General features: G+C 50.0%; 2 protein-coding genes and 1 long non-coding RNA gene across 8 annotated transcripts; 1 reads left to right on the forward strand and 2 right to left on the reverse strand.

Annotated features, from left to right (window-relative positions):
• Nucleotides 1-5,699: 5,699 nt before the first annotated feature.
• On the reverse strand, nt 5,700-12,100 carry DDN (dendrin). Of its 4 annotated transcripts, XM_059935806.1 has the most exons (4): nt 11,934-12,100; nt 11,477-11,566; nt 9,557-9,628; nt 5,700-9,149 (listed from the first exon to the last, which is right to left on the reverse strand). In XM_059935806.1, exons 1-4 carry the CDS (start codon nt 11,972-11,974, stop codon nt 7,274-7,276), a joined length of 2,079 nt encoding a protein of 692 aa, XP_059791789.1. In that variant the 5' UTR covers nt 11,975-12,100; the 3' UTR covers nt 5,700-7,273. The 4 variants fall into 4 exon arrangements, with proteins under 4 accessions (XP_059791789.1, XP_059791787.1, XP_059791790.1 ...); XM_059935804.1 differs by lacking the exon at nt 11,934-12,100 and having other exon boundaries at nt 11,477-11,600; XM_059935807.1 differs by lacking the exon at nt 11,934-12,100 and having other exon boundaries at nt 9,557-9,678; nt 11,477-11,597.
• LOC132373156 (uncharacterized) lies at nt 8,606-22,319 on the forward strand. The gene is made up of 4 exons (XR_009505356.1): nt 8,606-9,173; nt 14,348-14,570; nt 16,828-16,975; nt 22,217-22,319. It is a non-coding gene; the product is annotated as an uncharacterized LOC132373156 (long non-coding RNA).
• On the reverse strand, nt 12,700-26,751 carry PRKAG1 (protein kinase AMP-activated non-catalytic subunit gamma 1). 3 transcript variants are annotated; one of them, XM_059935810.1, is made up of 13 exons: nt 26,657-26,738; nt 22,629-22,677; nt 20,648-20,739; nt 15,608-15,717; nt 15,328-15,409; nt 15,171-15,229; nt 14,985-15,030; nt 14,828-14,882; nt 14,421-14,547; nt 14,147-14,312; nt 13,951-13,988; nt 13,536-13,682; nt 12,700-13,405 (listed from the first exon to the last, which is right to left on the reverse strand). In XM_059935810.1, the coding sequence occupies exons 4-13, from the start codon at nt 15,677-15,679 to the stop codon at nt 13,301-13,303; spliced, it is 897 nt and encodes a 298-aa protein (XP_059791793.1). In that variant the 5' UTR covers nt 15,680-15,717; nt 20,648-20,739; nt 22,629-22,677; nt 26,657-26,738; the 3' UTR covers nt 12,700-13,300. The 3 variants fall into 3 exon arrangements, with proteins under 3 accessions (XP_059791793.1, XP_059791792.1, XP_059791791.1); XM_059935809.1 differs by lacking the exon at nt 20,648-20,739 and adding an exon at nt 17,264-17,446 and having other exon boundaries at nt 26,657-26,737; XM_059935808.1 differs by lacking the exon at nt 20,648-20,739 and having other exon boundaries at nt 26,657-26,751.
• Nucleotides 26,752-27,136: the final 385 nt, after the last annotated feature.

Genomic DNA, 27,136 nt, shown 5'->3' on the forward strand with positions numbered 1-27,136 from the left:
CAAGTAGGTAGCAAGCTGGGCAAGAGGGGGCAGTGCCATCCTGGAAAACTCCCAGCTCTCCTCCCCCAGAGCCAAACCCCTCCCTTTTCTCTCCTCCCTATTAATCCTCGGAAGTGAAGGGGCCGGCCCTGGCGGACCCTCAGCCCTATTGTGGCCCCTCGCCCTCCTCGGCTGGCGTCTAATTAACTCCTCCTGCCCCCGGTTTTGTGCGCCCCCCTTACCCCACCTTGTCGGCCCCGCCCCTCCGCTCGGCCGGCTCCCCCCCACGGACATTCCAGCCCGGCCGGGCTGGTGTGCCAGGGCAACCAAGGCCGGACCGAGGCCTAATCCCCCCGCCGCCTGGCCCGGCTCGGGGAGCCCCACTCACCTCCCCGCTCTCTGGGGGCTGCCCGGCTCTGCTGTGGCGGAGACACACAATCGGGACAAAGGCGCAGCCCCCAGGGGGCTAACTCAGCCTTCACGCCCAGGTTGTGCGGCATTTGGGGAGTTTAATGAATTGTCCATCACGCCTTTCAGGGCCCGCCCGTCAGCCTGGATTAATCTTTGGAGCCCTGGTGGGGTAGGAGACACTAAGCCTGTATTTATTACTCTCCCATTGTCACTAATTGAGGTAATTATCTGTGACTCTGGCCTGGCCAACAATGCGGCATTCACTCCCGGGACCTCGATGGGCCTGGCTCCCACTCTCAGCACCAACCCTCCCTCCTCTCCTCTCCCAAACCCGCCAAGGGCTGAGTGGAGCCCTGGAGCATGATGGGAAAGTGGACAATGTCCCATAATGCTTCACCTCCCCACCAGTATGGAGTTGCAGCCAGGGAGAGGCCTGGTGCCTCCAAAGCAGGTGAGAAGAGAAGGCTGCCTGTCTGGGGACAGGTTTGGCAGGCAGAGCCCTCAAGCCACGGAGGGGCATGTCTTGAGGTATTTGGTTTTCTGGACTCTCCAACGCCCCATCTCTGGGTTTGTGGTGCCAGGGTCTCCCAGGGCCCTTCTGTGGATCCACCTTCATGTCCCTGTAGCCTCCTGAGCTCTAGGGTATTAGGAGGCCGCATCCCATACCAGGTGTACTTTAGGGAGGTCCCTAAAGCTTTCAGGGCTGGCAGAGTAGTGTGGGTATGATGGGGGAGGTGGGGAGAAAGAATAGGAAAGGGCTCGTGAGGGAGCTCAGGGGAAGAGCCAGAGGAGCCATCCCAGGAAGGAGCATCCAGGGCTCACGCTAATGTGGCCATGCAGTAACCATAGGGAGAAACTTGGATTTGAAGGGGTGAGCAGTGCCGAAGAGTAGATTTCACATGGAGATGGCTTCCCAGGTCAAGGGGATTGGCCCTGGGGAACAGGTGTGTGTGTGTCTGTGTGTGTGTAAAAGAGAGAGATAGAGAAAGATAGCAAAGGAAGATTTGGACAGGACTGGATGGTGAGCTCCTGGAGGGCAGAGACTGTGTCTTCGTCACTGTTGTTTTCCAAGAGCCTAACATTGTACCTGGCACATAGTAGATCCTGTCAGATGAATGGATGGGTGAGGCCTGTACTTTCATTGGGGTTAAGATCTGTCGACTCGTCTCTTGCAGAGCTGCACGCAGACTCTTCATTCTGCCTCAGGACTTGCTGAAAAGAAGTTCTGACCATCCCCGGACAGTTCTTGAACAGGCAGTTCACCAGCTGCCGGTGTCAAGGACCTTGGCAGAACTCAGTGCTACAGTTGGAACAGCGCCACCTTGTGGTGCCTCTTGGGAGAGCTCCTGCGAGACCCCAGCAAAGGAAACAGGGTCATCCCTCCCAGCAGGGGGTGGTCACATCAGGCAGCAGCCACCCCTCCCTCTATATGTTGACCCTGAATTGCTGTGCCAGTGTTCCTGTGGCACAGTTTTATCATTTGTTCCTTCCTTCTGCCAGCATTTGCTGAGAGCCTGCTCCAGGCCAAGCTCGTAGGTGATATGAAGCTAAATCAAAGGCACTACTCTTGAGTAGCTCATGGTCCAGTAGGGAATTCTACAAAAACTCTCTGCCCCTCACCTCTCCGTCAATTCCTCTCACTAAAGCTCAAATGTTTTATCCTTGCTTCCCAGGGACACTTCATGATTTGGCTCCCACACATCATTCCAGGATCCCATCCCTCTGCAGCTCTGCCTTCCCCAGTGCCTTTGCTCCCAGTGAAATCTGTGCGCTTTCCCACCTCTCCACCTTCACTCACACCTTGGAATGAACCTCTTCCCCATCTCCCCCTGCTGAAATCCACCTCAAAGCTTCCTTCCTCTTGAAGCTCTTCTAATTTCCCTTGGCAAAGTGGCCCTGCCTCCTGAAGCACCTTCTTGGCAGGACTTTCATTAACAGCACATACTGGCTGTTCCACGGGTGGTGATCTGTGTATGTTATTCAGTTTCCTATTGGCTTCTAGCTTTCTGAGGACATGGACTCTGTGTTTTGTTCATCTTGGCATCTCTTGCAACACTGAGCTAGGCACATCATATGCCCTCGTTAAGATAGATGGATGGATGGATGAATGAATGGATAGATGGATAAATGGATGGAAGGATGACAGATGAGTTGGTGGCTGAATGGATAAATGGACGGGTGGGATGTATAGATGGACGCATGCATGCACGGATGCATGGATGAATGAACAAAAGGATGGATGCATGCGTGCATAGATAGATGGATGGATGAAGCAAGTCTTCTCTAAAAAAGATTCACAAAGGCTATGTAGTACCAGGGGCTTCAAGGGAGGGAGCCTACCCCATGCCAGGACACACAGAAGAGAGAAGAGTGTCCAGGCCGAGCCTTCCTTCACTAACCGGTGCACCCTCAGTGACTGGTCTCCCAGAGGCCTGGGTATATTTTGACTCCCCAGAAGTCATAGTTTGGGAGCTGTTCCTTCCTTCATGCTCACGTAGACCCTCTGGAATGTCTTCATCAACATATATTATATTGTACCGCCTGCACGGTGATGACTCTGTAGTTTCCTCTTCCACATCCCTTACTTACCCTGTCTCACACACACCCTAGATTTGTGAGCTCCCTGAAGATAGGTAACATGTCTGAGTCTCTTGTGTGTCACTAGGGCCTGGCATGCAGGTTTAATGGGTGTGTGAACAAATGAATAACTGAGTGAATGCCGACTCTCTTCCCCACAGACACATTTTGCACACTACCACTACTATTCATGTTCAGCCATCTTGGCTTGTCCTCTCCTCCTCACACACTTCCACACACGCCAGAGTTATGGCCTGGTTCTTTGTTTCATTACCCATTTGTGGCCGATCTAGGGAAGTCCCAGGGCTCTCCTGAAAGTCTGAAGGGGGAGGGGGCTCTTAGCTCCTCTAAGGCCACATTAACCGGGACCCATTCAGAAAAGGGCTTCCCTGAGAAGAACCTGGCTATTGGGAGGGTAGGAGCATCCTGCGCTGACCTGAGGGCTGCCGCCCCCACCTGACCACACCCTCCAGCTTTGCCGTCCTACTCCTGACCTGTGAGGCTGTCCCAAGGTGGGGGTGGGAGGAGAGAGGTAGTTGTGGCCTCTGTCTTGAGGCTGGCTGGCTGGCAGACACAGCCAGATTTAGAAGTCATTTTCACAGCAGGGAGTCTCCAGCCTCCCACCCACAGGGCCCTGCAGGGCCAGTCTGAGATATGGCTCACCAAGGGCTGGCCCGGAGACCTGCACTAGCTCCTCCTCTTCTCCTCTCTCTCCCTTTCTCCCCAGATCTTTAGCAGCTGGTGCTGATTCCACCCTTAGGCAAAGATAAAGGAAGTCCTGGGTTGGGGTGGGGGGGGCTAGTGCACTGGCATCTTAACCACCCAAGTGCTCCCAGTACACCATTCACCCGTTCAAGGGGCTGTTTGTCTCCACCCCAGGGATCCCCTCTACTCTCCGCCTCTGCTGCCTGTTCCTCCTCTTCCCTTACCTCTACTTCTCTCTTCCCATCTCCTAGCCCGATACCCCAACACTAATGACATAGCCCTAGAGAGAAATAAATAATCAGAGCTTAACACATATATCACTTACTATGTACCAGGCGTTGTTCCAAGTGCTTTACATATTGAATCATTTCATCCTCCCAACAAGCCTATGAAAAAGCACTATTAATAACCTCATTTTATAACTGAGGATACCAAGGCACAGAGAGGTTGAGTAATTGCCCAAGGTCATACAGCTAGCATGAGGTAGGTACAAGATTTAAACCCAGGCTGCCAGGTCCCAGAGTCCGTGTTCTGAACACAACACTACCATAGTTCTCTAACAATGATAGCAGTGTGGGTAAGCTCTTAGAAACTGGCCTCCTGTGTGCTCAGCCTCAAAGAGGCCCAGGCAGCATAGTGGAGCCCACCTCCACAAGGCCAGCCCCTCCACTTTCCCATGCAGCTCACCTCTCCTGCCAGCCCCAGAGCCCTGGAGCCCCTGGGCTACAGCAAATTCCAGGCAGATGCTCTCGCCACTGCCCTGGTCTTCCTCAGTCTTCCTCCTAGCCTGAAGTCCATCTTCTTCTCAGGCCCAGAGGTCAAAGGCACACACCCCTCAGCTGGACCAGGCTCACCCCAGCCTGGCCTCAGGTTTCACTCCTGCCTTTATCTTCCACAACTCCTCTGAATGTATCCTCAACTCCAGTCAAACCAGACCATTTGATAATTTCCTAAACATACCCTGTTCCCCTATGTCCATGCCTCTATTTTTGCTCTTCCCTCCACCTGGAACCTCTTTCCCCGAATTCTATCTCAGATGCCACCTCCTCCACGGAGCCTTTCCTGATCTCATAAAATCCATACAATCTGCCTTGTTTGATTCCTTAGAGTACTTAACACCCACTGCTCAATCTATCATTATTTGTGTGTTTTCCTCTTCACCCCATTGTCAGGCAGGTGTTACTCATCTCTTTCCTGGAACCCAGCTTAGTGCCTGGTTCCCCTCAGGTGCTCAGTAAATGCTCAGTAGTTATAATCGGTAGAAGTTAGAATTGTAGGTGGAAGGGAGACAGAACTCAGGAACCTCTGATCTCTGCCCAAGGTGAACCCCAATTACTTTACTTCCTCCAGCAAGAGCTAACTTGAAACCTGGCAGTGTGGGTTCCAGGTAGCTTCTGGGATGGAAGGACCTTCCTGGGTGACTCTGACCGAGGTTCTCCAATTAGGTTCAAAGCCCAAAGAGGACACCCTCCCCCCGCCCCATTCCACTGAACCAAGGCCCGGCTTAGGGTCCGGTCCAGCGGCCTCCCTACCCTGCCCCCTCCCCGTCCTGCCCAGCCTCTCCTGGTGCGGGTGGGGAGTGACACTGAGATAATTGGAGACCAAAACTATACGCGGTTTGAGAGCGGGGCTTGGGATCTGAACGCTGAGCCTGAGTTGGAGTTGGCAGGACTCCGTGGGGGTGGGGGGCAGAGGCGGGGCCGAGGGCCGGGCCAGGACTCGGAGACTGAGTCTGAGCGAAGCCCCCGCGCCTGCCTGCCGAGTCGGCGGCTAAATTTACCCAGGCTGACTCAGCCCTTGCCCGGAATGGGGGGTGGGGGGAGGGCATCGGGGCAATGGGAAGAGCCAGCGGGGGTGGGGTGGGGGGCAAGGAACAGAGAGTCCGGCCTGGGGGAGACAGGGGTGGGCAGGGAGTTTCCATCCAATAAAGGAGTCTCCTCCACCGCCCACCAGGCGGGAAGAAGCGCAGGAGCCCTGGGGGAGGGACACTATGGGGAATAGGTCGGTGAAAGGAAGAAGATGTCAAGGCTGGACAAAGGGAAGCTTAGATTTATTGAGCGCCTACTGTGTACCAGGCACTGTGCAAGGCGCTTTACATACATTATCGCATTAAGTCCTCACAACAACCCTGCGAGGTAGGTGTTTATAAACCCCCATTTGACGGATGAGGAAACTGAGGCTCAGGGAGGTGAAGTGATTTGACCAAGTTCACATGGCTAGTAAATAGAGACAGAAGAGGTGCCCGAGATCGAAGAAAAAAAAAATACTTCAATGTCTGGGTCCCAAGCCGTTTGGTGTGGATAGTACAAAGAGGGGCTCCGCGCGCTCCAGAGGTCTGCAAGGCCAGAGGCCTGCTCCCGATCTCGCAAGACTGGAGACAGCAAGGCGGGGGACACGCGCGCAGTAACTCGGGAGCAATTGATTAACTGGCAGTGCCGGGGTTGGAGGGACTCGCGGACTAGCTACCAGGGAAATCCGCGACCTGCGCGCGCCCCGTAGTGGCTACAGCGAGTATCACACCCCACACCTACAGGCTTTTGGGGACCAGCCTCCCTCTTCCTTCCCTGGCTGGTTTCTGGAAGAGGCAGACGTGCAAGACATTCTCAGGGTTCTTTCAGATGGGTGATACCACCTGAGTGGGAAATCGTGGTAACTATTCAGAGCATCGCTAAGGAACGCCGGGGAGGAGGAAAAGGGGAAGGCCTAAAAAAGTCCCAAGCCGCTCAGCTCAGACCACCACAAGCCAGGGACAGTGACAAGGCCACCACCCTGCACTGCCTTGGGGGTCCTACGCCTAAACCCGAGACTGGAATAGAAGCCCTTGCCCACTTACTCGGCTCTTCTGCAAACACTGCACAGTCTCTTGAATTGAGAGTGAATGCAGGTGTCAAAGAAGCCACCCAGGGACCCTCAGACTCTGTTCACTTATTCCTAACTGTCTTGGCTTGTGGAGGCGAGGAGTAGATAAACGCCTCCCCAAGGACTCCAAAACATCAGGGATGGACGTTAGAACTCCCCTGTTTTACATACTATAGGGCCTGGAGAGGGGAGGCGACTTGCCTAAGGTCACCCAGCAAACCAGTGTCAGAGTTGGGATTGGGAGCCAAAACCTGTGACACCAAAGTGAGTCCTCTTTCTGCTTTGCTGGTGGCTTCTGCCAAGAGCCCCTCCTCTTCTGCCAAGGGCCTCTCCATCACCTGGTCACCTCAGTCCGAATCCTCTCCATCACTTTCCCCCTCCTGCCCAGAGGCCCTGCCCTGAAGTTGCCCTATGACTATCTCATCCCTGTTCTCCTGCCTTATCCTGGCTAGGCCTCTCTGCTCAACTCCATGCCTAGTGCGTCGGCCCCTGCTGAAGACCTTACCCGAGTGCCCTGAATGGAGCAAAAGTTAAAGTCTACTGCGCACCCTCATCTCTCCTGAAAAAAAAAAAAAAATCATGAATTGACATATGCTCCCTTTCCTTTCATCTGTGCGCCTTCTATTTTGAGTATGGGAACGGGTATAGGTAAGAGGTACAAGGAAGTCTGTGAGGAAGAAAGGGGACACAAATACAATAAAGGGCCTCTCACTGTCGCTCCCTATTTCCCTGTGGGGTCCGCTTAGTGTCCCTCGCCCCCGAAGAGGACCTCCTCGGTTCGGCTGATGACATCCAGAATCTCTCGGATATTGTCGCTCAGCTCGGCTGCCTTCCCGCCTTCCGGGGGCCCGGTCCGCTCGTTCCGCCAGGAGGCGCCCGAGGCTTCTGTGTCGCTTCCATCAGAAGAGCTGCTATGGACGCTGAGCTCCGCAGCTTCGTCGGAGTCGGAGTCCGGGGCGGTGTGGCGGCGGATGCGGGACACGGCTTCCCGCAGGGCCCCGGCATAGGGCCCCGGGGTCCGCGCCCAGCCCCGGCCTGCGCGCCGCGGGACCGCCGCCACTTCCTCCGAGCCCTCGGCACCGCGCGCGCCTCCCGAAGCCGCTGGGCCTAAGGCTGAATGCTCTGGGCTACCTGGCTGCGTGGGGGCATCCTGCAGGTTTACTTCGCCGACCGGGAGCCCCAAGATGCGGGAGGCGCGCTCCTCCAGTGAGGAGTCCGCGGACTTCCCGCCCTCAGCTTCGAGCCCACGTCCCCCACCGGGCTGGTGTGAAGGGCGACTGCTCAACAGCAGCTTTCGGCAAGGGGAGGGAAGGACCGCGGCCCCCTCTCCCTCCTCCTTGTTGGGCTTCAGTTGGGTGGGGGCATTCCCCACAAGGCGCGGCACCCCAGCGGGCAAAAGCTGCACATGCTGGGTTCGAGGGGTCGGAACATACTGGGACCGTATCACCACGCAAGTGGCGTCAATGACAAAGACGCCTTCCCCACGAGCCGGGCCACGGGAACTTCGGGGCAGGGTGTGGGGGCGGCGGGTCGCCTTCCAACCCTCCAAGGTCTCGGGTCCTGCCTCCTCTCTATGACCCAGGGACTCCCTCCATCCCGTGCCTCCCGGAGCCCAGGGTCTGGGGAGGGTCTGGCTATGTCGGGGCGGCTGCTTTTTAACGGAGGGCATCCAGCACTTGGGGAGCCAGCTCTGTTCTCTCCCTTCTCTCCCTTCCCCGGAGCCCTTGGGATGGGGCCTGGACCTGGGAGCAGGGCGCGGGGGGCTGGGAGTGGCAGGTGCAGACCCCGCAGGAACTGTCTCCGTGCCTGGGTTCCCAGTAGCTTTGGCTTGGGGATGGCCGTCGCTACCACTCTTCAGGCCAGCAGCAGCAGCCAGCCTCAGGCTTCTCTCCGCGGCCCCCTTACCGGACTCCAGCCTTGGCCTGGCTGTTCCACAGCCTGGGGATCCCCCCAGGAGACCCCGGCCCTGACGGAGACCCCAGGCCCCTAGGACGTCCCGGTAGATCCGAGGATCTAGCCTCTTCTTTGCGCACCCTCCCTCTGTCCTGGTCGGAGCAGGGGTTGAAGAGGCGGGCGCCTGCGAGGGCTCGGGTCCTCGCTTAGTCCCCAGGGTCCTGTGGGGGCCTTCGTAAGAGGGTGGAGCCACGTAGGGTGGCGGCCGGTCCCAGCGGCGTCGCGGGGCCATTCCGGCAGCACCTCTCAGCAGCAGGTGAGCTTCGTAGCTGGGGGGCCCTGGCCGCCGACCTCCCCAGGGCCCCGCCCACGCCGCCCCTGGATTGCTCTGCGGCTGCGCGGATGGACGGGGCGGTCGCCCCACGGACCCCAGGCGCTCCGGCCGTGAGAGAGCTGGGAGCCCTGCAGGCTGGGCCACCCGAGGGGCGTTCCGAGGCTCCGGGCGGGGCCGACCAGGGGGACTCCTTCGGGCCCCACCAGCCTTGCGCCTTTTTCGCTCAGTCTCCTTGGCCTCCCGCTCCTGCGATGCCGCTTTCCTTTTCTCTTGCTCCCGGGCTCGGGCCTCGGCCGGGGGCCCCGCCCGCCAGTTGGTCGCCTCCTGCAGCACCCTGGAGGCCCAGGGCCGGCGGGGCGGCGGCTCAGGGGATCCCGGGCGCGGCCCACACCTGGGACAATGAGCAGGAACCCAGGTGAGCAGTTTGTGGGGGAAGGGAGCCGAGGTCCGGGGAGCTGGGAGCGCTGCAGACCACTTGGGGCCGCCTTGTGGAGGGGAGTGTGTGAGTGGGTGCGCGTGTGCACGTGCGTATATGTTAGGGTTGAAGTCGAAGCGGGACTCCTCACCATCTCTCCATACACACTTTAACAGCGTCTGCCCCATCTCACCTGCCCTTTCTCACGCCCACTCCTGTCCCCCCAAACAAACGGGATGAGTCAAGCCCCAGCCCTCGGGATGGGGTGGGGGGAGGCGTGGGAAAGAGAAGGGGGAACAGCAGCCCTGGCTAGTGCCCACGGGAAGGTCCAGACCCCAATCCCTGCCCCACCACTCTCTTCCCCTTACCCCTCCTTCACTCACGTGCGGCTCTGGGGCCCGCGGGCCCAGTGGCTGGCCTGGAAGTCCATGAGCTGTCGAGGAGGGGCGCGGCGACTATAATGACAGGAAATAGTCTTCACTTCGATCACCAGCAGCTTTGATTTCTGCACCCAGAGGCAGCTGCCAGACTCCTCATCCTGGAGCTCCCGGGGGCTATCGGGCCCCTCGGAGAATAGCTGGCCATCCAGCATCCTGCCCCACCCCACCCCGGCCCCCCACCCTCCCACCCGCCCCGAAAGCCCCCTCCCAGCCCGGGGAGCCGGCGCCCACTGCAGAGCGGCGGGCCCAGCGCCTGGGGACTATATATACCCAGGCACACGTGTGTGCCTGTCTGTGTGTGTGCGCGCGCATGTGACACGGCGAGGACGGCTCCTCGCTGCTACCTCCCCCACGTGCACGACCGCCTCCTAGGGCCCGGGATTGGGCGCCCCTTCCCACTGCTCTTGTCCCCCAAGCCTGATGGGACCTGCACGAGTGGGCAGGGGATTTCTTGTTCTCGCCAAGCTGACAGCGCCCGCCCCCATTTCTTCAACCTTCCCGCCGTTTTAACCCTTCATTCTCCTGCTTGTCAGGGTGCCTGACCAGCAGCGTTCTGCCCCTGACTTCCTGCCTCGGACTTTGTTTTCTCCGACAGGGAGGTGATCGGAATGGAACGCAAGGTCTCCGCCTGCCACTCTCTGCTGGTTTCCATGGGGTTGGGGTGCAGGAGGGGCTGGCCCACGGCTGGGGGGGTTATTTTTAGCGGCAGTGGCGTTCGGGCGCAGAGAGGAGATGAGTAACCAGCTTCCACGCGGTGGAGGGAGGAGGCGGTGGCTTTCACGCAGCCTTTGTGCGACTCTGGGGGAGAGCTGCCTCCAAGCTCAAAAAGGGTCACCCCCCCAACACACACACCATTAACTCCTTACCCTCTCAGTGCTGTGCTCAGGGCTGCTGGTGCAGCATGACAGGAGTCTGTCTTAGCCATCGAAGCTGCCCACACTCTCATTCTAAGATGTTTGTCCTTGGGCACCCATGGAGCCCTCTCCCTGAGGCAGGCTCTCTCCCCCAGTCCAGAAGCCTGGATTTAGCGGTCATAATGTTCTCAGCCTGAGCTCTGCTCAGCTTTATGGAGGACAGACTAGGGTGCATACCCACTTGCACCCTCTCAGAGGGTATAGAGGAGGAATGGCGTGCTCCCTTGGCAAAACTAATCCCCTAGCAACTGAAATGATAAAAGTGGCCCCTATTTCCCAGTGTAGATCTCTCCATCACCACTACCACAATGCCTGGCTGACTCAACCCCCACCTGAAGTTGTGCTCAAGACCATCACCTTTTAGGCTCATTCTGTCCCAGGGGGGTTGTTGCTTACATCTACATGATCCCTCCCCCCAAGCCTATACCAGGTGTCCCCTGATTCACCATGGTAATGTTAGTGGCAGCACAGCCCACGCCAACCCTTCCATGCAGAGACTTAGCAACCGTGCCTGGCAACCACGCAGCAGTTCCAGTGGGGAGGAGGGGTGCGGGGGGTGGGAGAGAAGGGCGTGTACGGCGATGGCTCCTGAGGAAGGGATAATTCGCCTCTCCTGAGAGGAACAGGTAAGAATAGGAGGCTATGAAGCTCCCAAATTTGGTCCCTTGTCTTTCTTTCTGCTCCATCCTCAGACTCTGAGACTGACTGGTTGGGTTTTAGGGGGCAACGGCAGAAGCAGATCCCAATTTGTTTTCCACCAAAGTATATGCAGCCCTTGGGCACAGACCCTTCATTTTAAGGTGATGAGCCAGGAGGGTTGTTTTAGGACAGAGACTGACTTACTGAGAACCAGAGAAACAAAACCCAGGCCTCCTGCTCCCTAACATGGACCTTTAGAGAGAACCCAAACATCCCCTATCCCATCCAGTCGACCCCACTTTACACCTACCAGGTGCACCGATGTCTCTCTGCTTGAAGGTGCTTCCTTCCACCCAGGTCCCAACAGAGCCCTAAGGCTTTAAAGGTCCTTGCCTCCTCCCTAGACATGATGGAATGTGACATAAGGAGACATCTGTCCTTTCCATCATTCACCCTCGCCCACACAAACATACCCTGATTCTAATAACTTGGAAGCCTCCCTCCCTCAAGTCTGGGAATGTGCTATGAGAGCTGTGAAGGGATGAATGCAGAAGCAGGGGCTTCTCCAAAGCCATGATGCAGCACTGAAAGCTGACCTCTGACCAGTGCCCTGATGCTTCTCTGTGTTCCATCAAGAAGCCTGGTTTGGAGGAACCAGTATGGTATGGCTGGGTTCATCCCAGTTCTTAGGCACAGTGTGGGTAGGGATACACACAGGAGTTACTCTGAAATTCTTTCAAATCTTGGATAGGAAATGGTTATCATACCTGTAAGGCAGTGGTGAGATGGTACCCAGAATGTGGTTCATAGCGAACAATCTAGCAGTCCTTATGGTGCTCGGTGCTGACTACTGTTTTGGTCCACGTGGTTTCAGCACAGGGAAAGGGTCTGATGGGGTGACCATAATCCTGCTGCTCCCCACCCCCCACTCTCCAGCTCGTATCTACCTTGGAAGAAAGGGATTTGTGAGTTCAAAGACAGTGCCAGCTCAGCAAAATCCAAAGAGTCCCACCTTCTCTAAGAAAAGTTGATAGTGGCAGGTCTCTCTGCCTACCTAAAGGAGATCCTCGGTCTGTTATGGGATTTTCCTTGGGTGCCAGCTATGGTCCAGGCAGAGGAGAAAGTGAGGTGATAAGGAGACTGCAGGGAATAGGGTGGGGAATAGTTATTAACAGAGAATTAGAAAGGCAGTAAATCTAGTGTAGTGGTGAAGTGCATGAGCTCTAAGGCAAGACTATTTCGGCTCAAATCCTAGCTCTACTTTTTATTAACGGTGTGGCCCTAGGCTAGTTACTTGGCCTCTCTGTGCCTCAGTTAAAAGAAAAAAAGATCTGTAAAACTGAAATAGTATCTACTATTGTTCTGAGGATTAGTTGAATATATGTAAAGCACTGAGAATGGTGCCTGGCACACAGCTTTATATATATGTGTGTGTGCTATTATTGTTGTTATTAATGATGAGCTGAAGAAGCCATATGAAGTAGGAGGGTTGGAGTAGTAGTGTCTATCAGCTACAAAAATCAAACACTGAAATACCATGAAGAGGCTCCTGTCATTTTAATTAGGTTTGCCACAAAAAGCAATAACCTCAGCTAACCACTCTGCCCTCCCCCTCCACCTACGTCTCATCTCCCTTCACATGCATACAGCACAGGAACCCAAAGGCCCTCCTCCCCATGATCCTCCCCACTCCCATTATGGGAAGAAATGCCATTAAATGGACTCAGCCTCCTCCATACAGCAGGAAACAGGATGAATAAAAATATCTTTATGAAGAGTCTTGTTGTGTCCATTATCTTAGGGTGGAGTCAGGGGCAGAGATAGAGGCAAAGGCTGGGTGAGGTCTGGGGATCTCTCAGAGATCAGAATTTGCCTGAGGAGCACAGAAGGGGGGCTATGTCTAAGCGGACAGGGACTAGGCGGAAAGTTTTCCTCAAGGGTGAGGATAAGGACAGCTAAAAATCCATTCTCCTTCCCCCCAACACCTTCCCTCACTCCCATGTAGAAGGGTAGGGGGCTCCCGGGCAGGGAACAGAGTCACAATTCTCTAAAGTTCTCGTCTCTGGTTCCCAGAGCTTTGGGCAGGCAGTGAGTGGGGCATAACCCCTGGTGCTGCATGACCCCTTCCCCCGGCTCAGGGCTTCTCTCCGCCTGTGAGCACCAGGGCCTGCAAGATGTCAGACAGTGATACAATTCCCTTGACCACATCATTCTCATCCACCACTACAAGTCGGTGAACCTGCACAGAGCAATAAGGGAGAAAGGGATGTTTAGTGCCAGCCTCAGTTAAGGTGAGCCCTCAGCCCCTACCCTCCATGCCAAACCAAAGCTGCTACCCCCAGCACCTTTTGGGTTGCTGGCTCCCCTACCTCTGCTTCTACCAGCCTGTTGATGATGGTTTCCAGAGTCTCATGCAGGTAGCACTTGAGGACACCCTCAAAGTAATGTGATCGATGTTGCAGGGCTTTGGTCACTGACACATCTAGGTTGTTGTAGGTCTTTTCTGCTGCCAGATTCTGGGGAGAGAGAGAAACATTCATGCAGGGAAGCAAGGGAGCCAGCCCGCAAACTCCGAGCCCACCCAACCTCACCAGAGTGATTTAGGGTAGCTGTCAGCCATGCCCACAAGCCACACCCAGCTCATTCAATTCCTTTTCAAGTAGGATTTGAAAGCTTGGAAGCTTCTAAAACCCTCAGGTCCCAGAAGAGACTCTCTTCTTCTCCCTCTCCACATCCAACACCCCACCCCTCTCCCTGCCTCCCAGCACCTCCACAATCACTCACGATAACATCAAACTTGGAGTAGATGTCCACCACACGCCCTAGGGGGACAGAGGCAGCTCAGCAAGGAGGATCTGGTATCCAAGGCTCCCCCTGCCTATAGAATCACCCTCCGGGCTGAGCTGAGGGGACAGCAGATTTTCCCACAGCCTCCCTGGCTTCCCTGGAGCCCTCCCTCTCCTTTTGCCCAATCTCTCACCTTTCTCATCCACCACTGGCAGGGCTGAGACTCGGTGCTGTACAAAGATGCCCAGAGCCACGTAGACGGGGGTAGTAGTGCGGACCATAGCAATGTTAGCATAGGTGCCAATCTGTAGTACTTCCAGAGACTTAGACATGAACGCTGGCTTGGGGAACTCAGTGATCTGAGGAAATTACCATCATCTTGATTTTTTTCAAGGCCCCTCAAACCACCTTTGGATACCCCTCCGACAAGTATGTAAGAAGTAAAAACTGGGCTGAGGAGCACTTACAAACAACTTGAGGAATTTGAGGATGCGCTTGTGCGTGAGGATGTACAAGGTGTTGCCTGATTCCGGGTCAATAACTGGCAGCCTGTGGATCTTGTTTCGAATTAATGAAGAGACAGCATCAAACAAGCTGTGGGAAGGTAGGGGATAATGGTAAGTTCCACAGTGCTGGGCCTGAGGGTGGTTAAATAGCTCCTTAGAGTTTGTTTATAAAAAGGTGGTTGGGGGAGAGGAGCAGTGTTCAGACTAGACCTAAATGCGTGTGTCTCTGTGTGTGTGTGTGTGTGTGTGACAGAGAGAGAGGAGTGTCTTGCCTCTCTTCTGCCCTCGGATCTTTGTGTATCTAGGGCCTTAGCTATGATAATGGCAAGGCTCTTTCCCCTCTGGACAAATGGTTAGCTGGAACTCACCTGGCATTAGGAGAAATGCAGACAAGTGGTTTAAAGGAATCCTGTAGGTACACCTCTGAAGGGAAAAGGGAGGTTCACAAAATACCACCATGAAAAACTGTTTCCCAGGAAACTTTCCATCCCTTTATCCTTTTACAACCCCCAGTTCTCTACATACCTCTCCAGGTTTCTATCTTGTGTTCTTCCAGCTCATAGATCTGTACCTGAAAGCAGAAGCAACAGAACTTGAGACTTGATCTCCCTGCTTCATTAACCCCCTGTAGTTTGTTTGGAAGAAAGGAAATGAGAATGAGGGACTCTGGGCAGGGAAAGTGGTTTTGGTCATTGAGCTAAGGCTCCTTACCAGGGCTGATTTATAGTAGCGGTGCAGAATATTGATGAAATCAGTGATGGTCAGCATGCCTAGAGGCCAAGATAAGAGCCCTCAGCACTGCTCAAAGCTTCTCTCCCTGCCCAGCACAAGATGCCAGTAAAACTGTGTTCCAACAACTTCTGCTTACCCACAAAACTTTGCTTCTTACTATCCCACAAAGGGGCAGCTCGGACACCATTAGTCACCAAAGCAAAGAAAGCTTTCTTCACCTGTAGTGAAAGAGTAACAGTCACAAAGGAAAATTTGCAGGGGGCAGGACTTTAAAAGAATAGGAATTGGGTATGCTGGGAAAACACGAGCCTAACCCCATAGAAGGACAAGGGTATTACCCTTGGGATGAGGTAGGATGAGAGGTATTGAACCAGAGGCTCCAAGGAAGGGGGAAGGGAAAAGAGGATTTCACCTACCTGAAGGGAAGTATCAAATACAACCAATTTTGAGCTTGTGGGAATCAGGTCATAGCAGCGATGAGACTTCATGAAGGAAGTATACACGCTATTGTTGGATTCTGGAGTCTCTGCATAGGGTGGGATAGTTAGTAGCTTCCTTCCAATGCAACAACTCACAATCAAAAGAGGCAGAAAATAAAAGTGTTGTAGTTGCTCAAATATTTACAGCATGATTTTATAATGCCCCCTATTCTGTTTTGTTCCTATTGTTCCCACAAAACCTGGATAAACCCCTTAGAAACCATTTCATCCAACCCCACCCCCAGGTAGAACTATATCTATTGGCTCCTTAGCCAAAAGATGGCTGACTAAAACAGAAAGTCTGTAATACTTTCACTAACCTATTCTAGTCTAAAAGCTTTTTTTCTCATCTTTAACTCATTGTCCTTTTCATATATTTAGCACATTTTCACTTGTTCTCTTTTCTCAATTAAGATGTAATTAAGCTTCTTAAAATCCAAGTAAACTTCTTAAAATTCTTCTAAGACCCACAGATGAGAAAGTCATGGTCCAAGTTGGGCCATTTCAGAACAACACTAAGTTCAAGCCCAGTGCTCAATCAACCTGGCCCAAAACAACCTGAGAGTCCATCTTGGGATGACCCTGTGATTCAGAAATCATCCCACCTACTCTAGACAAATGAGAGACCCTGGCTGGGTTTACCTTTCCATTCCCCTGATTTTAACTGCTTGCTCTCAACTGGAGAAGCAAGCCCCAAAATAATAGCCCAAATGTGCTACATAGTATGCTATGTGTACTTAAAAATATTACACCATTTAATCTGCAAGGCAAATAAATATTGCCCTCATTTTTTCAGCTGAGAAAACAGGTGGAAAGCAGCGAAAAAAACCCAAAAAAACAAAAAAACAACCTGCTCAAGGTCATACCATTAGTAACAAGAAAGACTCAAACATGGATCTACCTGATTCCAAAGTTCACGCTCTTAAATCCTACGCCAGTTGTTTGTTTTTAATTTTTTACCAAAGTTATACAGGTACACAGTTTAAAGAGTCAAACAGTTCTACAAATTTTGTTAAGAAAAACTGCAGTCCCTAGCACCCACCTCCCTGTACTACCCCTCCCCAGAGATGAGACCTCTTTTAGCTGAGTATTTTGGTACTTATTTCTATGTCTATAAATAACATGCTTATATTGCTACATTTTTTGTTCACTTTTAGGCATTAACTATTATCATGCAAGGAAGATGAGAGGCATTATCTATTATCATGCAAGGAAGATGAGCATTTTCAATTCTCTTTCCTACCAGGACCCCATTATAAACATGCACCTCCCATCACTCCGTTCTCCCAGAAGTTAAACTGTAAGGTTGGTTACATCAGTATTTAAATAATTTTGACTAAATATTCATTATTCAGAGCTAAGTCAAGTAGTAAAGTCTGATTTTTTTTTTTTTCTTTCACAACTTTTTGTTTTCCTTGGAGTTAATAATTGTCTTGTCTTTTTGTTTGCTTAGTTCTCTATGCATAGTACTTATAACTAATTCAATCCCCAAACTCTTTACCAATTGTTTAAATCTCCTTTCAAGAAGTTCAGAAGCATGAGACAGTCTAACAATTTAAACTACCCAAAGAAGTCTCTCTGGAGCCTTCTGACCTGCTCAGATCTGGGCTGGTATGCCTGGTGTGCACTGCTGTCATCCTTAGATCTTCCTTCATCACCATCCAGGGGAGCCCTTTCACGTCTCTCCTGTATTGGCACTCCTGTGTCCTGTATCCCATGTTTTCATCTTTTTTGATTACTCCCTTGTTTTGGTGGAGCACATCTTCCAGTAGCTTCCTGAGAAAGGGTGCATGGGAAGTAAATTTTTTGAGACCTTGTAGCCTGCAGATATCTTTATTTTACCCTCATCTTTGAATTATAATTTGGCTGGATATAGAATTCTAGGTTGGAATTTATTTTCCTGCAGAATATTGAAGGCACTGCTTCATTGCCTTCCAGCTTCTGGTGTTGTTGAGAGTCCGGAGTCCCAGGCAATTCTGATTCTTTATGTGACTTGTTTTTTTCTCTTTGGAAACTCAGGATCTTCTCTTTGTTCCCAGTGTTCTGAAATCTCATGATGATTGTGCTTTGGGTGGGACAATTTCACCCATTGTGCTGAATATTCAATGAGTCCTTTCAACATGAAAACGAATGTTCTTCAGTTCCAGGAAATGTTCTTGAATTACTTCCTTGATTGTTTCCTTCCCTCTGTGTTGTCATTTTTCTCTTTCTGTAACTCCTATTATTTAGATATTATTTAGATATTTAGATATTATTCCAAAACTGACCCTTTAAGGTTTGTTTTTGTTATTGTTGTTGTTTTTAAAATACAGTAGTCCCCCCCTTATCCAAGGTTTCACTTTCCACGGTCTCAGTTACTCGTGGTCAACCCTAGTCTGAATATTAAATGGAAAATTCCAGAAATAAACAATTCATAAGTTTTAAATTGCACGGCATTCTGAGCAACATGATGAAATCTCTTGCCATTAAGCTCAGTTCCAGCCCTGGGCGTCAATCGTCCCTTTGTCCAGCATATCCCGCCCGTTAGTCACTTAGTAGCCCTCTCAGTTATCAGATTGACTGTCACTGTATCACAGTGTTTGTGTTCAAGTAACCCTTATTTTACTTAATAATGGCCACAGAGCACAAGAATAGTGAGGCTGGCAATTTGGATATGTAAAACTGAAGCCCCAAAGTGCTTCCTATAAGTGAAAAGGTGAAAGCTCTTGACTTAATAAGGGAAAGAAAAAAAATCATATGCTGAGATCTATGATAAGAATGAACCTCTGGACGCCCCTGGTGGCGCAGTGGTTAAGAATCCGCCTGCCAAGGCCGGGACATGGGTTCAATCCCTGGTCTGGGAAGACCCCGCATGCCACGGAGCAACTAAGCCTGTGTGCCACAACTACTGAGCCTGCGCTCTAGAGCCCGTGAGCCACAACTACTGAGCTCATGCACCGCAATGGGCTGAAGCCTGCAATGAAGTCCGCACACCTAGAGCCTGTGCTCAGCACCAAGACAAGCCACCGCAATGAGAAGCCCACATACTGCAACGAAGAGTAGCCCCCGCTCACCGCAACTAGAGAAAGCCTGCATGCAGCAACGAAGACCCAACGCAGCCAAAAATAAATAAATAAAGATAAAATGTTAAATTAAAAAAAAAAAGAATCAGCATAAACACAATTCACTGATTAAAAAAAAAAAAGAATGAATCTTCTGTGAAACTGTGAAGAATGAAAAAGGAATTCATGCTAGTTTTGCTGTTGCACCTCCAATTGCAAAAGTTATGGGGTCAGTGTGTGATAAGGGCTTAGTCAAGATGGAAAAGGCATTAAATTTGTACAATAAGATATTTAGAGGCAGACAGACCGACCAACCCCATTCACATAACTCTTAATATATGTTATGGGCTTCCCTGGTGGCGCAGTGGTTGAGAATCTGCCTGCTAATGCAGGGGACACGAGTTCGAGCCCTGGTCTGGGAAGATCCCACATGCCGCGGAGCAGCTGGGCCCGTGAGCCACAATTACTGAGCCTGCGTGTCTGGAGCCTGTGCTCCGCAACAAGAGAGGCCGCGATAGTGAGAGGCCCACGCACAGCGATGAAGAGTGGCTCCCACTTGCCACAACTAGAGAAAGCCCTCGCACAGAAACGAAGACCCAACATAGCCATAAATTAAAAATAAATAAATAAATAAAAATTAAAAAAAAAAAAAAAAAAAAAAAAAAAAAAATATATGTTATAACTGTTCTATTTTATTATTAGTTACTGTTGTTAACCTCTTACTGTGCCTAATTTGTAAATTAAACTTTCATAGGTATGTATGTATGTATAGGAAAAAACCATAATATATACAGGGTTTCATAGTATCTGCGGTTTCAGGCATCCACTGGGAGTCTTAGAATGTATCCCCCGAGGATAAGGAGGTACTAACTACTGTATCTTTTCTCTCCTACTTTCCTCTTATGATTTTTTTTTCTTTTCTGTTATAGTTTGTTACAAGATATTGAATACAGTTCCTTGTGCTATACAGTAGGACTCTGTTGTTTATCTATTTTATATATAGTAGTTTATATCTGTTAATCCCATACTCCTAATTTATCCCCCTCCTTTCTCCTTTGGTAACCATAAGTTTGTTTTCTATGTCTGTGAGTCCACTTCTTTGATTTTTAATTCTACTTTATGAGAGATTTCTTCAACTTGATTTTCCACACCTCCTACTTAGTTTAAAATTTTTGCTATTATATTTTTAATTTCCAAGAGCTCCTTTTTTGTTTTCTGAAAACTGCTTTTCTTAAAAAAATTACTTCCTATACTTGTTTCATGGTGGAAATATTCTTTATCTGAGTATGCATTAATATTTTTAAATTTTATTTTTAATAAATTTATTTATTTATTTTTGGCTGCATTGGGTCTTTGTTGCTGCGCGCGGGCTTTCTCTAGTCGTGGTGAGCAAGGGCTACTCTTCATTGCGCTGCGCGGGCTTCTCACTGTAGTGGCTTCTCTTGTTGCGAAGCATGGGCTCTAGGCACGCAGGCTTCAGTAGTTGCGGTGCACTGGCTCAGTAGTTGTGACTCACAGGCTCTAGAGCACAGGCTCAGTAGTTGTGGCGCACGGGCTTATCTGCTCTGCGGCATGTGGGATCTTCCCGGACCAGGGATCGAACCCGTGTCCCCTGCACTGGCAGGCGGATTCTTAATCACTGTGCCACCAGGGAAGTCCATTAACGTTAATTTTTAAAGTTCTCTTCTCTATGCATTGACTTTTCCCCTCTGTTGCTTTTTTTCCTGTTTGTTTGTTTTTTTCCATTTGTGGGGGGCAGTTTGGATCACTTTTTTCATGTTACAGGCTTTCTTTAGATGTCTGGTAATCCTTGGTTTAAAAGAGGATTCAAACCATATTTTAAGAGTGGAGTCTTTAAAGCTGATTAGAAGCTTTACGTCTGTAAATGAACCTTGTTGATGGTGAACCATTTAGATGGGGAACACTCAATACTTACATTTTTAGGGCTTTCCCCTCAATGGGATTCTGAAGAGAAGGATTATTCATGCAATTTTGTGCTTGGAGGATGAAGTCTTTTCTATTAGCACTCTGAAAACCGAATGGGGGAAAAGGGCTGGGGTCTCAGCATCCAGTATAGTTCACTTCATGCTCCTGTTTTTAGCACAGTACCTCTGCCTTCAACTGGGCCGGCGCCCCTTTCCATACCTCCAGTCTCTGCCAAAGTTGGGATAGGAGTTTCCCAGCTGCACTCAGTGGGGTAGGGAGTCTTGGGATCTGACTGCTTCTTAGACCTTCAATGCTTTTGGACTTTCCTCACTGCTAGTTTATAATTCAGTTTTCTCAGGTCTGCTAAGTCACTTACCACACTTCTGTCTGCGTTCCAGCTTCCAAAAATTCATTGCTATTATCTCCTCTCTTGTTCTCCCTATTCTGGTGGTTTTGTACCTTTTAAAAAAAATTCCTTCATGGTTTTAGTGGCTTTTTGTGAAGGAGCGAAAGTAGATGCATGTATTCAATCCACCATCTTTAACTGGAAGGCCACCATTGTTCTTCAAATTTGAAAACTCACAGATTCCCAAGAACATGTCTTTTGACACCAGTTTAAGACATGCTACACTGATAGTTAAATACTATCATTCCAGGCTACAGGACTACAAACATATTTGACTTGGTTTTCCCAGGATTTTTAAAATAATTTTAAAATCAGTTGCCCAATTAAAAAAATCTGGAGATTTACATAAAAATCCAAACTCTCGGTTTCTTTTCATAATCAGAAGATCTGACAAAAGTAGGTTGTGAATTCCCGAATAGTAGCAATTGACCAGACCTGGATAGTTGCTGCCTCCTTTTAGATGCAACGAGATCTACAGGTTATTGTAGTCATATGCAGCTCATGTCACTGCTTGATCCATGGAGACAATTTGAGTTTCTTACCCCTGCCTCAGTTGGTGCTAATGCGAAAGCACTCAGAAACACAAAATAAGCACTGATATCATGGGGCAGTACTCAATTATGAAGAATCATCTAGGTAATTCAAAATATGACTATATTAACTTTTTTGGATACCAACAACATGAAAACAGAACATTTAAAAAATTCTTGTGGAGAACTCACGGACATTTAATAATATGTTCTAGGATCTCATCCCATATTTCAATCCTCTGAGAAAGTGTGTACTCCTAATGCCATAAACATGTCCTAGGAAGACTAGGAGTGTTCCTGGGCAAAATTCTTTACCAGAGATGCCTATAAATTTTGCTTCTTTCTAGATGACCTAGGGTTGGACCATTCCATTCTAACCAAGTATTTGGGCAGGTGCTGGAATTGCCTTCTCCTGTGCCCTGAATTTTAGGGTTTAGTGCCTCTATTTCTAGATTAGTTCTAAGGGTTTCAAGTCCTTTCTATAATTTCTTGTGTATACTCAGTGGTTTTAGTGAGATCGCTGTATGATAAAATCCTAGTGGCTTTGTTTCTGGGCTACTCAGAACATACCAGGGACTTTTTTTTTTTTTTGCAGTATCAACTCATTTATTCATTCACTATTCTTTCTTTTTTGGCCACACAGCATGTGGGACCTTAGTTCCCCAACCAGGGATGGAACCTGCACCCCCTGCATTGGAAGCACAGAGTCTTAATCACTGGACCACCAGGGAAGTCCCTACCAGGGACTTCTAAACCATGGTTAGCCAGCCCAGAGTTGCCTATGGAAGTTTTCCCTGTACCTCAAAAGTTTCTCTCAAGTGGTTTGACAACTGAAGATATTAATCATCCTCACCCTGCCCAAGATTTATTCCTAGGTGATCTTGCCAAATCTTTGTTCCTGATTTATGTGGTTTGGCACATTATCTGGCCCAGCTTTGATCTTCCCAGGGAAGACTCCGGGAGAAATTCAAAAGCACTGCTGAAGACAAATCAGGATCGGGCTACTGGTATGAAACTGGTTTTTCATACCAGTTTCCTTTCTTCAGTAAACTTACCTTGAGGATGCTCATTTTCCAGAGCTGAGTAGTTATCTGAAGAAGTGACCTGGAGAGACAGAGGAACAAAGATTCAGCCTATCTTAGGCTCCATCCATTTGAGCTTAGCAACATTAGGGAAAGGGCTGGTTAACGAATGACTTCCTTGTCCTTCAGAAATACTATCTCATTTAATCTTTATAATAACCCTGAGGTGAATACTATTATTAGCCTTATTTTCACAGATTAGGAAACTTAGGTTCAAGAAATATTAAGCAACCTGCCCAAGGTCGCATGGCTGGCAAAGGGTGGAATGGGGATTTGAATACAGACCTGTGCTGTTCCAAAGCTCATGCCCTTATATACTACCTTGCCTAATGAAACATTAGGTCTTAAAAGCTGAGACTAGAAAATATGAGCTTAAGGTTGGCCCCACAAGACTCTCACAGACCTATTTTATAAAAATATGGAAGCCAGAGAGACAATACTGCTTTCACCCAAACAGTCACTAAGCGTAGTTGTGGGCACCTGAGTCACTGACGTACCCCTTACCATGAGAGGGGGCCACATCTGGGGCGGATCCCAGAAGCTGACTACCAGAGAGAGTCAAAGTTTGAATGACTGAGGGGTAGATGAGAAGGATAAATGTTCTGAAACTAGGGAACCGAGTCCTCTCAGCACCCTTGTGAGTCAAAGGCTGCTACAGCCCAGAGGGTGCTGGTTTTCCAAGCTTCCTTGTTCATGACAGTCTGAGATTAGAAAGTGCTTTGAATATAGAGAAACCTTCAGAACCATCTCTGTGCTCCCTCAAGTGGGAACATTTGGAAATTTCATTGTTATCTAGGAACCCAGGAGAGATAGTGATAATTTCTGTCGGCTGGAATCAACAGTTTTGGCTCTATTTTGCTCTGTCTGGGTAATATCCCCAAACTAACTTAAAGTCATACTTCACCTCCACAGCTGCTGTAGTAACATCAAGTTAAAGGCCTTGGCTTGAACCTGGGAGGTTGGCTGGTAAACAGGGTCAAGTTGGCAGGACAGCGCTAAACTTCCCTCCTCTAACGGGCCAGGGTGTAGGCAGGGGATAATCTCCCTCTCTTCTGTCTGGGCAGCATGAGGCTATCAGCACGGCCTGGCATTCTGGCAAAACTATCGGAAAAACAGCCTCCTCACTTCTAAGTGGGAAAGAGGTCTGTTTAGCAGTAAAGCAGCCTTACACAGATCTATACAAAGACACAGCAACAGCTACTTCTGTAGAAATTATCGTACCCAGCGTATGATACTTATTTACTGCACTGTGCTACAGTTATGTTGTTCATTATCTATCCAAACAGACTGTAAATTCCTGGAAGCCTGGAACTATCATATACTTCTTTGTATCACTCCCTCATACCACCTAGCATGGGGGTTTGCATAGAACTCTCAACTGTTTTGTTTTTTAACTCTCAAATTGATAATGATACACACTGATGTGAACAGAGAGACCTAAGATGAAGTTAGAGAGAGAGAAAAGAGACACACAGCTAAACAGAGACACAGATACCTACATAAGAGAGTCAGACACAATTGAATATGACTTTATCTTTCTGCCTGTTTCTCCACACAGGAGTGGGGTAATTATGTCCACTCTCTCTACATTTAATAACATAGGGGACTTGTGCAAAATACTATTTTCAGAGACACACCCTAGATCTGACACATAGACTCACAATTTCTTCCAAACTCCTGATCCACATTTTCAGTTGTTTGCTGGACCACCACAGATGTCACAGAGACTCCTCAAATGCTTCAATACAAAACAGAACAGCATCTGTCCCTCCAATCCTATTATTCTTACGGGGGGTCCCACCTTTGTTTTTGCATTGCTGTCTTCCCTGATGCCTAGAACTGTGGTCTTGATTCCTCCAAGAACGAGCTATGCCAACATGTCTGCTTAGAATGACAGAGCAGGGCATGACCTAAACTTGTCCTTAACATCTCTCAGCTAAGCTGCTATGTTAGAAATGCCTCAAAGCCATCTCTCTCCTTTCCACTTTCACAGCTTTAACTTAGCCTTTTACATCCCACTTCTACAGCATTCTCTAAGCTGGTCTCCCTGCCAGTTTAGAGAAGAGGAAGTCTATTTCCTCTTCAATTTGTCTTTCATGCTGTCACCAAGTTCTCTCACCAAGCATCTCAGGTTTGGAAGGGACTTTCAACTCCAGCAACCAAGAACTCACTACTTTCTGAAGCAGCTTCATCCATTTACAGAAAGCCGTTAGGAATATTCCTAAAGTACACTCACTACCTTGCTCATGAATCTTCCATGGGTCCTCTTATTACAAAACAAAGTTCAAACTTAATGTGGTATGCAATATCTTCAACCTGACCCCAGCCTACTCTTCCATTTTCCAGTCATTTCTCCAACTGTGACCAAAATCCAAAGCTCCAGCAACATCAAGCCACTGGCTCACCCCAATTAATCTCTACATGCCCCAGTTTCTATGCCCTTGCTCTCACTGTTCTCTCAACCTGCAATGCCCTCTCGTGGGCTGACAGCAATTTCTCCCTCCTCTATGCTGTCACGGTCCTTTTTCTGCATCTTGATGCTAGCATTTATTACAGTCTACCTTAAATAACAGCTGTCTCTGACTTGCCCTCACCCTCACCCCCACTCCAGTTAGGCTAAGCATTTTCAAAGCAGGAGTTTTCTTTTTTCTTTATTTTATTCAATTAACTAGTTTATTTATTGGCCAAGATGCGTGGCCTGTGGTATCTTAGTCCCCCCACCAGGGATCAAACCCAGGCCTGGCAGTGAAAAGGCTGAGTCCTAACCACTGGACCGCCAGGGAACTCCCTTTTTTTTCTTTTCAAAACTATTTCTATTCCAAAAACCTAATCCAGTACATAAAGTATGAGGGCTAAATTAGAAAACCTATATTAAAATGCTTTGTAAACCATAATACATTTATAAGTAAGTAAAAAATAATGTTACTTTGAATTTAATGAAATCAGATCTTTTATTCTTGCTCAAAATTCTCTTAATCTGTAAGAACTTACTCCCTTGCCTGGGTGACCAGCTGCAAATCATTTTACCACTTTGGTCTGGTTTCTTCTTTATAACCTTAGGGACATGACCTCTCTGCAGGCAAACAAAGGGTACAGTAAGGGAATGACCCTGGGCATGTAACTGATCCAAAGAAAGGTGAACCTGCAGCCCTCACACAACTACAGTAGCAGATGATAAAAACCAAGGTAGTTAGAGTTACTCTGCCTGACAAAGGATACATGGAGGGAAGTGAATGGGAAGGGTTCCAGAGTACTAGACAAAGGCTCCTGAGAGTGAGGATGGGTCCAAACAGGTAGTAGGCAACCTGCAGCAACTCTGGGAGGATGACAGGGACCTGCCACAATCCGTCAATGCCTGCCTGCCAAGAAGGAGCTATGCCAACACACCTGCTTAGAATCGCAGAGCAGGGCATGTCCTAAACTAGATCAGGGACACAGTGGCCTCTAACACTGAAAGATTCCCTCCTTCAGGGAAACCCCACTTTTCAGTCTCATTAAGGGTATGTTACCTCGCTGGACACCTCAATGCAGTATAAAAGTCTTTCAGACGTCCCTCCTGCCAAGGAGTGCATGAATCACACTCACACAACTGGGGACCAGGTGCTACCTGCAAGCGGGGGTCCCTCGGAACCCCCTGCTTCACCCAGGAAAGCTGGCTCACAACCCTTCTCTCTCAGGCAAACCTCTGAAGGGCTCGAGGCGCTAAAAGGAAAGGAGGCCCGACATCGCCAAGGCGTGCGTAGGTTCCAAGGAGGGAGCTAGGAGTCATTGCCCGCTCGGGCTAAAAGTACCACGGACCGAAGGCAGGCACGGGCGCGGCCCAGTCCTAGGAGATGCACTCAGCGAAGGAGCGGAGGGGCAGGGTCACGGGATAGGACAGACACCCTGCTTCTCGTTTACTGGGCACCAGCGCCGGCCCCCGCCTCCCCATCCCCTGACGGGGGTCTCAAGCTCCACAGCGCCCTCCCGCAGCCCTCCCGCAGCCCTCCCGCGCTCCTCACCGCCTCCATCGCGAGAGACGCCGGCTGGGTTCGTTCGCTTTAGGAAGCTTGCCCGGGGCGGGAGGCAGGGAAGGTCCCGCCCCACGTCCGGTACCGCGACGCCACTTCCGGCTACGTCAGGACTGACGCAAGCCAAGGGCGGAAGGCGGGGAGCTGACCCTTCCGGCGTGGCCTGGCCTCCGAAACCGCCCTCCCCCCGGTCCTCCCGCACCTCACGGATCCCACCGACGGCGAGGGTGACGGGACGGAGCCGCTTGTATTTAAAATGTTCTTTTTTTATTTGTCGTTTAAAAACAAACTTGGAAGAAGCAAAATCCAAAACTTGCCCTTTGCCTCTTGCAACATAAATTATGTACAGTTCAGAATGATCGCTGATACAAAACATGCCAAGGACGGGGGCGCTGGGGGTGGAGGGAGAGAGGGCGCTTTAAAAAAGGGAATCATTTCATCCGTTGTTACGAAGGACCAACCTTGCTGTAC

The sequence above is a fragment of the Balaenoptera ricei genome, chromosome 10 (assembly GCF_028023285.1).
Source record: "Balaenoptera ricei isolate mBalRic1 chromosome 10, mBalRic1.hap2, whole genome shotgun sequence".
Taxonomy (NCBI): Eukaryota; Metazoa; Chordata; class Mammalia; order Artiodactyla; family Balaenopteridae; genus Balaenoptera; species Balaenoptera ricei.

Excerpts from the sequence above, each read along its gene's own strand:
- DDN (XM_059935805.1), bottom strand. The coding sequence starts at position 9,765 with ATGCTGGATGGCCAGCTATTCTCCGAGGGGCCCGATAGCCCCCGGGAG. Across the intron at positions 9,150-9,556 it reads CGCGGGCCCCAGAGCCGCAC|GTGTGGGCCGCGCCCGGGAT; the intron begins GTGAGTGAAGGA and ends TCATTGTCCCAG.
- PRKAG1 (XM_059935808.1), bottom strand. Across the intron at positions 15,031-15,170 it reads GCTACTATAAATCAGCCCTG|GTACAGATCTATGAGCTGGA; the intron begins GTAAGGAGCCTT and ends TTCTGCTTTCAG. Across the intron at positions 14,883-14,984 it reads CAAGATAGAAACCTGGAGAG|AGGTGTACCTACAGGATTCC; the intron begins GTATGTAGAGAA and ends TTTTCCCTTCAG.